This window comes from Petaurus breviceps, unplaced genomic scaffold (genome assembly GCF_028583685.1).
Source record: "Petaurus breviceps papuanus isolate PSGF00001 unplaced genomic scaffold, PetGlider_PUasm1.0 90845, whole genome shotgun sequence".
Classification (NCBI taxonomy): Eukaryota; Metazoa; Chordata; class Mammalia; order Diprotodontia; family Petauridae; genus Petaurus; species Petaurus breviceps.
The window spans coordinates 14,286,267-14,296,794 of NW_027187359.1; the positions used below are offsets into that span (position 1 = coordinate 14,286,267).

The following is a 10,528-nucleotide window of genomic DNA, read 5'->3' on the forward strand; positions in this document are numbered from 1 at the left end:
GGAAGGAGGGGGGCGCACAGTGGGGGGAGAGGGGGGGTTCGTCCTATTAACATTACAAGAAGGGAAAGGGAATAAGAGAGGAGGGGGAGGGGGAAGGGAGGGGAGGGGGTGGGGAGGGGAGAGAGATATGAGACTTGCTGATCCCCTGAAGTAAAAGACCTTGTTCTTTCAGAAGAACACCACTAGAAACTTAAACTTGGGGCAAAAGGAGGATGAAACGGAAGAATAACAATAATTGCATTTACAACACACTTTAAGGTTTTCAAATTAACATATCTCATTTGATCCTCAAAATATGAAGAAAATAATACATCAAGAAATTAAGTACACTTGTCCATAGTCCCACAACTGTCAGAAATAAGATACAAACCCAGGTCTCTCCTGAATTCAAATCCAGCATGCTTTCCAATATATCTATCTCTCGATTACTAATAATTTTTATTTGTTTAGAACTTAGCAGTTTTCAAACTACCTTTACACAAGCTACCCTCAGAACAATCCTAAGAAACAGACAAGGCAGGCACCAGCATATCCATTTTACAGATACAGAAAATGAGACTCAGAAAAAAGTTAAGTGTCTTGCCCAAAGCTACAGAGCTAAAGTGGTAGAAAACCAGGACCTAAATTTTCTGACTGCTCACAAGTTCTTTATACTAGATGCCAAACTGCTTCATCAGTGATGGAGTTTAAAGTCAGGGTTTTCAATCTGAAAAGCCAATAAGAAAGGTACTAGGGAAAAAAAAAAAGAAAGGTAGTAGCACAGGGGTGGGGAACCTGCAGCCTCAAGACCTATACCGTACACCCCTGTACTAGAGAACAGCTTGCCAGTTTGATCAAGCTTAATTTTGGTGTTCATGCATTCCCTGCTATATAATTTTGACTTCAGGGCAAAAAGTAAAGAAATATGTAATAAAAAGAGAAAAAACCAGCTTATCATAAACTCTCTTTGGGTAGAAATGAAATTTTGAATTAAATGCTATACAGCATCTTTTCTCAGCAGAGCAGTAATATACTAGTTAGAGGTGCTCCCGTTAATTAAAAACCATAGAACTGTTTTTTTTTCTTCTGACTCCCTGGGACAAAAGACAATGCCACATGCCTAAAAATACAAAAGATTAATGGAGTTTGTAAGCTTAAAAACATTAGTACCACCCAACTAAATAACTGTTTAAAAAGAAAGTGAAATAAATAAAAATAACTAAAAAAGTAAAAATATTTTTGCTATGCACTGGTTCTGTGCCCTCATAGACCCAAGTCCTCCCTTCAAATGATGCAGATCACAACTCATCCTTGCTTTTTCATTCTGTGTGTTTCTTTCTTCCTTGTATATTTCCAGAAAATGTCTGAGATCTTCCTTTGCTTCCTATAGCCTTTCATGAATACCAATGCAGTTATTCAGGCAATAACTCACTATTGCTATATAACCAGCTCACCTCCATTTCCAATTATGCACATCTTTAATGATATTCTTTATACTACTTATCAATCAAATCACCAATAATAATATTTTACAATCCTTTCCTAACCATCAGACATTTCCATTACCCTTTGAACTGTATGTCTAATTCTCCTTACATCAAAATGTTCCCCATTTCAGTTCACTGCATCATTGGGAGAAGAATGATACCTGAGGATGAAGCATTTTCCAAAATTCATTCAAGCCCAGTATCTTCCTTCTATTTAACTCTAGCTCAAATCTATCTATACTGAGTACCCAAATATATAGGTACTAATGATGAATTCAATGGATTTCCAATTTAACTGCATGTCCTACTCTGGCTAACATTCATTCTTCTTCCACTTGATTCTTCCTGCATGTACTTCTCTTCTGAAGGACAGATCTCACTGAGGCAGCCTTGTAGCATTCCAGGGCTTAACATAATCACTACAAAGTCATCCACAAAAAGGAACATCTAAAAAACCTTCATTCTAACCACACAATACTAGATAAAGCCAAAATCAACACCAAATTATAAAAATGAACAAAGATGAGTCAACACTATGTACAATTACGTCAACTCCAATTTTTTTTAAACAAGCTAATTACTAAAAAATTTTAAAAGGATAAAAGTAAAGATATTGACTGTGATTTACTAACATACCTTAGAGAAGTTTAACTGATACAAAATAACTGCCATTAAGAAAAAAAAAAGTTCAGGGGCAACTAGGTGGTGCAGTGAATAGAGCACTGGCCCTGGAGTCAGGAGGACCTGAGTTCAAATCTACCCTCAGACATTTAACACTTACTAGCCATGTGACCTTGGGCAAGTCACTTAACCCCAACTGCCCTACCTTCCCCCTTCAAAAAAGCAAAAAAAAAAAGTTTAGAAACTACCTCAGCAAGTAAAAATCTCTTTGCCAACAGGTTAAACTTGAAAGCTACAGCAACACCAATGCAAAATAAAAGTTTATTTACATTCTGTTCATTGTTCACTTGTTTCCTACTCTCCATGGTCCCTTTTGGAGGGTTTTCTTGGCAAAGATATTGGAGTGGTTTGCCATTTCCTTTTCCAGCTCATTTTACAGATGAGGAAACAGAGGCAAACAGTTAAGTGACTTGCCCAGGGCCACACAGCTTGTAAGTGTCTGAGGGCTGAATGTGAATTCAGGTCTTCCTGACTCCACCTCTAGCACTCTATCCCCTGTACCACCTAGCTTCCCACTCATTTACATTCTATAATGTCACAAAATAACAAAAAGCCATTAAGGGGGAAAATGAGTACCCTGTTGTTTGTGGGGTATTGGTTTTTTTTAATTGAAGTATCAATATAATTTGAAAGCACCATATACCATCAGACTGGATTATATAACTTAATTCTGAGATCTCTTAACCAGTATACTGGTTCCCAATCATAAGCCTCCAAAACTTATCATCCCAGACAAACTCAGGTATTTAGAAGCAACCCTTCCCCATTAATCACAGTGATGAACCAGAAAGAAGGCTTCAGGAAATATAAAAAGATAAGCACCCCATACAAGATCTATTTCAAATATGTAATTTATCTATTTCCACAAACTGTTTCTGTGGCTTCTTCCATTTACCTAAACTTGTAAATGCTATGCTGAATATAATAGTTCCCCAGTTTAACATTCATGTTCATTCTAAGAAAGTCAAACATAATTCATATAATCTTAGATCATCATACTCAAGTTTCTGTAAAGAATCACAATAAGCAGAGGTATAATGCTAATTATAAAGCACATAAGATAAACATGACCCCCAATTAATTACCCTTCCAAATTTATTAAATCACACACACACACACACACACACACACACAAAACCACAAAAACATAATTATTTATTCCTCAATCTCTTGAGATCACAACCACTCTCAGTGGATGTCCCCAAGACTCTGTTGTGAGTCCTCTAGTTCTGTCTCTAATTATTTCATTTGGTCATCTCAACAGATCCCATGGATTGAATTATCTCTATACTGATAATTCGCAGATCTATTTATCTAGCCCAATCAGGAATTCTAATCTAGCCTCTCCATCTACCTATTAGACCTCTCAAACTGTATATCCTATAAGACATCTTAAACTCAGCATGTCCAAAATTGAACTCATCATCTTTCCCCTCAAACCCTCCTCCCTTCCTAACTTCCCTTTTACTATTAATGATACCACCATCCTTTCCACTCACCCAGGCTCACAACCTAAATGGATTCTCACCCATAATACCCAATCTATTGTCAAGTCCTGTCAATTCCATCTTCATAACATCCCCAGTGTACAAGACTCTTCTATACTCTAACACTGTCAACACCCTAGTATAGGTCTTCATCACCTCATACCTGGACAAGCAAAAAGGTTTCTGGCTGGTCTCCCTACCTCAAGTCTCCACATATTCCAGTCCATCTTACACTCAGCTGTAAGAGATCTCCCTAAAGTGAGGGTCTGACCATGCGAGCCCCCTGTTCAATAAATTCCAGTAACTCCCAATCACCTCCAAGATCAAATATAAAATCTCTATTTAGTTTATAAAAATCTTAATAACCAGTCCCCTTATCTTTCCAGTCTTCTCACAGTTTACTCCCCCCAGCCTATAATCCAGTGACACAGGCCTCCTTGTTGTTTGTTCCTTGTATAAGGCACTCCTCAGGGGAGGAGAACCTGCAGCCTCAAGACCACATGTGGCCCTCTAGGTCCTCAAGTGTGGCCCTTTGACTGAATCAAAACTTCACAGACCAAATCCCCTTAATAAAAGGATTTGTTCTGTAAAACTTGGACTCAGTCAAAAGGCTGCACCCAAGAACCTAGAAAATCACGTGGCCTCAAGGCTGCAGGTTCCCCATCCCTGTTCCATCTCCTTGCTCTATGCCCATTTTCACAGCTTATCCCTAATATATGAAATTCTCTCTCTTCATCTCTGCCTCCTAGCTCTCCTTCAAGTATCAGTTGAAATCATGATCTCCTTTAAATGCCAGAGTCTTCCCTTTGTTGATTATATCTCCAATTTATCCTTTCTATATCTTGTCTAGAAATAGTTGTTTGCATGTTGTCTCCCCTTTAAGTTGTGAGCTATTTGACTATAGGGGCTGTTTTTGCCTTTTCTTTGTATCACCAATGCTTAAGCACAGTAAATGTACATGGTAGGTGCTTAATAAATGCTTGCTGACATTTCGCAAAAGATAAAAATTTCATATTTTAATAAAATAATAATTACTTATAAAAGCTAATGTTGATGTAATATTCTTGAGTTTTCCAAAGTGCTTTCTTCATTACAACCCTATGAAGTAGAATGTACAAATATTATTATCCCCATTTTACACAAACAGAAACCAGGGATATAAAAAGGTACCTCAGTTCGAGAATGAGGGCTTCAATCCAAGTCTTCTGACTCCAACTCCAGCACTCTTTCCATTAAGTCACACTTTCAAATGATATACTGTGTTGTCTTTTCAATTCAATAATTTTTTTTCCTTCTCTGTCATTATACATTTTTATTGCTATTATTTTTTCAACAAACATAATCAATGTGTTCTAATTCTACATTCCCAAGTCATCTTTAATGTCTCCACACATTCCCCTGGTCCTATACCCTATTAGTTACCAAAACATAATGAGTCTTTTTTCACAGCATTTTCTTTTATCCATTCCTTCCTCTTTTCCATCCTCATTACTGCCACCTAGTTCAAGCCATTATCATCTTACATGGTCTCCATGTCTCCAGTCTCTACTTCCTCCAGTTCATACTGTACATTGTTGCCAGGTTAATCTTTCTGAAGTGCCACTTTTATCAAGATATTCTCCTGTTCAAAAAACTGCAATGTCTCCCCACTGACTACAAAATAATATCCAAACTCTTAAGCCTGACACTCAAGGACCTCCACAATCTGTTTCATATCTACTTTTTGAGACTTATCTCATACTATAACCCCAAATGAACACTCTGTTCATGCATGACTCACATCGACCAAAGCAAATGCTTCCACCTAAACTCCTTTAACAACTGTCTATATCACTTTGAGCACTGATTTATAGACTCATAGGACTTAAGAGTTAGAAGACCTTAAGAGACTCCCTAGTTTCATAGTTGGGAAAATGTGGAACTAGATTAAGTAATTTTCCCAAATTTATAAAAATGGTAACATATACAGGATTTGAACCAAATCCAAATCTAGTCCTTCCTGTCTTGATAATTCAAGCAAAAAAAAAAATGAAAAAAATTTTACTTAAAACATTTATACTAAAAAAAAAATGTGAATATGTGCTTGATATTTATCTGAATTTACACTTATGAACACAAATATGTTGGGAATCAGAAAACAGCCCTGTGTAAAAGAGCACTGATGAAATCAGGAAACCTGGATTCGATCTGACATTATAAAGCCTAAGTCATAACTGAGCTCTAAGCTCATGCCCTCATCTATAAAATGATAAAAAAAAAAATACATATTATCATTTATCTCAAATGGCTGTTCTAAGGAAGGAACCTTATAGACATTAAAATGCTATAGTTTTTCTTTAAATACATAGTAAACTAAGCTATTATGAAATGATAATCAACTATTATGAAGTGATAATCAACTATTACAATTGTCTTTTTGGTTTCTTTGTGTCTGTTTAAGCAAATTCTCTACTGAAACAGTAACAAGTAACAACATTTTAACAAAAAGTAATAAAAATATATATGTTCTGACTCTATGATCCCAGATAGAAATAAGTTAAGCAGAAAAAAGTTAATTTTATAGATTCTGTGCTAATCTTTCATCTACTTTTCTATTAAAAATCACCTAATCTTTTTTTAATACAAAATAAATGCTCAGCTTTTTTCTTCCATAGAACCCATATAGGCAATTTCCCAAACCATTTTCATTGTTATCAAGAAAAGAAAGTCTTTATCTTAAACTTTTAATGAAATTATAACATAGTTCATTGTTAGTAAAAAGATGCAATATAGATTTCTTAAGCTAAAATGCCTTAAGGGGCTCTTAGAGTTAAGGGACATTTCAAGTCCAAATTGTAAGTTGCTATATGTTACATATTTATTATCAAGGAACCTCTAATCAATAAGTCAATGATAATTTATTAACCATCTATTAGGTGCCAGGCTCTGTTCTGGTAAAGGAAAAAAAATTTTTCTGCTCTCAAGAAGCCCTCAGTCTAACTGAAAACATGCAAATAAAAAACATGCAAACAACAATGTACAAACAAGATGAAAAAGAGAAACACACATACACATACAAAACTGGAAGGCATGAACAGAGGAATTTCTTCAGAAATCTCTAATAATGATAACATTAAACAGCATTTATGCATACAGCATTTAAAATAAATAATCTCATTTGGACCACAGAAATTCCAAAGCATCAGACCCTACAGGTGATAGGATTTCTAATAATAGGTAAGAAAACTGGGGCTCAGAGTTCATCAACTTGAGGTCGTAAAGCGCTGTGGAAAGAGTCCTGTATTTGGAGTCAGAGGACAGATGTCCGACCCCAGCTCTGCCACTTAAAATCTGTGTGACCTTAGGCGATTGGACCTCTCTGGGACCGAAGGGCTTCTATTAGATAACCACAAAAGTCCCTTCCAGCTCTTTAAATCTATAATCCATTATCTATAACCTGTAATATATAAATTTATTGACTGGTCCAAGGCCACATAACTACTGAGAGAAAATATGAACCCAGATCTCCCAGATCACTCCAGCATTCTACACAAAAAAAGCCTGAAAAATCAGGTAGTTTTTAATGTAAAGCTACCCAAAAAAATTTTATCACTTTGGGAAACTATGAGAGGCAGCATCAAATTGTGGATAGAGAGCTGTTCTCAAGAGTTAGAAGAATTGGATTCAAGTCTGGCCTTTGGCAATTGCTGTGTGAGCCAGGGCAAGTCATTTAATCTTTTAAAAGCCCCAGGAACTCTAAGTTGCCAAGCAGGTACCTATCTGAACTGGTAAAGGAAATTTCCTCATCATGAGTTACTTATGCCAAAAAAATCACAGGTCTTGTCCAAAAAAAAATTTTTTTTTAATGAAAATGGGCAAAAACCGATAAAAAAAAATAAGTCAAAAAAACATGATCCATAACATCAGTACTAAGAAGCTGGCTCTTTTAAAAATGTATAAAGAGAAAGCCTGGATAGCTGCACCAGAGAAGAACATTTAATTATCCACATTTTTTAAAAATTACTAGTACATTCTAAATAGCAATTCTCAAACTTTTTGCCCTTAGGACCCTCTTATGCTTTAAAAATTACTGAGAAAGATCCTTTGCTAATGTGATATTTATCAACATTTACCATATTAGAAATTAAAATATCTTAATATTATCTTGAAAACAGTTTTGACCCCACAGACTCCATGACAGGGTCTCAGAGGCCCCAGACCACATTTTGAGAAGAGGATCCCACTGTGAGAACTGCTAGTCTAAAGATCTGAGTAGGGGCCCTGAAGTCTCAAACACTTTAAGTTTCCAAATTCTGTCCTGCCATGCCACTCACTGGCTTACGGCATGGTGCTAGGGTTATCACAATTTCTCTGCATCTGTTTCCCCATCTGTTGAACAAGAATAGCACAACTGACATTCTCAGGTTGTGAGAATCAATTAAGTGTTTATAAAGTACTTTAAGGTTCATAGGGGAAAGGCAGTGTAACTATAAAATATCTTTAACAGTGAACCACAGCTATATGCAAATCTCATCAGCACAATTCCTTTATATCTTTTTTCATAACATATTAAATTCTGAAATGAATCAGTGAATATTTGTGAACCAGTTTAGAAAGCTAGGAGTCTCTAACTTTTTTGAATCCCTTTGTTTTCCCACAAAAGTATGTCACTACTCTAACCCAAATATATATAAGGGTAAAAGTCTAAAATTCAATAAGAAATTATAGGTAGTTACAACCAGAGCATCTGAGACATATAACTTCAAAAAAGTCACACGATAAATAGAAGTTTTAACTATGGCATAGGGGAAGGCCCCTCTCTCTCTTACACATAAAATACTGGTGTATTTGCTAAAGAGAAAGATAGCATGAACGGTGTATTCGCTTTCGGGAATGGCTTATTCACTTTAACGCTGGTCTAGTTTGTGATGTAGCTAGCCTTAACAACTGCAGGGTGCTGAGGGACTACGGAAGAGATTGGTGAGGTCGCCCTGGAAAAGTGCTGATGCCACCTCTAGCTGTCCCTTGGGTAAATGACAGTTAACAAAACACTGACAAAGAACCAACAGGCTACCCCAGGCCTCGGCTCAACAATAATTCTGCCCCACCCCCCAACACACACACACACACACACATACACACACACACATACACACACACACACACACACACACACACGCACGCACGCACGCACGCGCGCGCGCGCGCCTCCTGCAAATCCATTCCCACACCACCAAAGAAGGGCACACTTCTAGGCAAAGGAGAGGACGGGGTTCCCTACACATTTGCTATGTCTACACCCTTCACTCTAAGTCTTCGAGGAGTGGGAAGGGTGGAACGGCGGTAAGGAAGCTGTCTCGCTTTCTAAACTATCACGGGCAGTTTAGACAAGAGACTCTACAGCAGAAGGCGTGAGGGAGGCAGGGGAGAGATTCCGGAGGAAGAGAACTCCCTCGAGTCTTGGGCTCTGGTGGGAGAAACACGGGTTAGAAGGAAAGGGGAAAGGGAGAAGAGAAGCATGTCTCTCCTCGATGGCAGGCGGGGAGGGGATTCCTCTCCCTCACCAGTAAGGGAAAAGAGGAGGGAGGGTCCAACCCATGACTCAGAGGGAAGGAAAGATCGTCCCCTACCCATGGGTAGTGGGAAAGGGCCTGGCCCCCTTTCTATTCTCAGAGGTAAGGGGAGGAAATACTCTCCAGGGGCATGGGCAGGGCTCCCTGCCCCACTCGCAGGGTGAATGGGAGGCCAGGGCTCGGGGTTACAGACAGCTCCGGCCCCGGCTTCCGGGGCGGGATCAGTCAGCTCGGCCCGAAGGTCGGAAAGAAAGGCGGAGGCCAGAAGGAATAATCCCGCAGGCGAAGACACTGTGGGGGTAAGAACGGGCCAAACCCCCCCGCCCTCTACCTTCCTACCCGCCTCAGCCCGGCGTGCCGGGGAGCGCCTTCGCTCGGGGACGGGCCCGGCCCGCTGGCTCCGCTACTCCCTGCCGCTCCCGGGGCCGCAGGGGGAGTCGTGGAGGCGGCGGCGGCGCCCGCTTGGCTCCGCTCGGCCCGGCCCGGGCCCTCCCGCCCTCCTACCTGAGGCTGTGTACCAGCTCCCGGCGTGACTGGCTTCCCGGCAGACCACTCGGTTGGACATCTTGGAACCTGTGCCGCCTATGGTGCACGAGGATGAATGAGGAGGCGGCGGCGGCGGCTGCAGGAACGGCTCGGGGAGGGGACGAGGCACCACGGGCCCAGCCCAGGAGGAGGCGGCCGCGGGGAGGGGATCGGCCCGACCCAGGAGGAGGAGGAAGAGGAGGAGGCGGTAGCGGAGGAGGAGGAAGAGGAGGAGGAGATGGCGGCGGCGGCCCCGTCCCGGATCACCATGCACGCGGACGGCCGCCAGAAGGGGCCCGCGGCGGCCTCACAGACCGCGGCAGAACCCTGGCTCTGGCCCCCGGAGTCGCCACTTCTCCCCCTCGGGGGCAGGGCCCTCCGCTTAGCCGCCCCGACACCACTCTGCACCCCCCCACCCCCGCCCTCGGGCGGGTGCCGCCGCCGCCGGTGACCCCACCCCCCTGACTCCGCTCCCGCCCCCGGCCCCGGCCCCTCCGCGGCTCCCCTCCCCCAGCGCGCCCCGGGCCGGGCCGGCGCGCCCCGCCCAGCCGCGCTCCGCGCCTGCCCGGCCGCCCGCGCCAGGGCCTGGGAGACTACGAACCGCGGGCGCTCAGGGCTGCATCGGAGATCTGCCTGAACCCCGGGAGGCGACTGCGGTTACAAAAAATGGCCGGGGCCGGGGCCTCAGCTGAGGAGGTCGAGCTCGTGAAGAGCCAAGACTAACTCACTAGCCACCTCCCCCTCTCCCCCCAACGAGAGCTGCCCACTGAGCATGCCCAGCTGCCGGCCGGCCGAACGTGCGGCTCAGCGCTCCCCT

General features: G+C 41.7%; 2 protein-coding genes across 2 annotated transcripts in view; one reads left to right on the forward strand and one right to left on the reverse strand.

Moving 5' to 3' along the window:
• Positions 1-9,900, reverse strand: part of MEMO1 (mediator of cell motility 1) — a 157,974-nt gene extending 148,074 nt beyond the window's left edge. The window contains exon 1 of the mRNA XM_069072158.1: positions 9,691-9,900. Within this exon, the coding sequence (XP_068928259.1) occupies positions 9,691-9,751 (61 nt within the window). The 5' untranslated portion in view covers positions 9,752-9,900. The remainder of the gene's footprint in view (positions 1-9,690) is intronic.
• SLC30A6 (solute carrier family 30 member 6) overlaps positions 1-10,528 on the forward strand; it is a 388,867-nt gene that overhangs the window by 123,624 nt on the left and 254,715 nt on the right. The gene's annotated exons all lie outside the window — the stretch shown is intronic.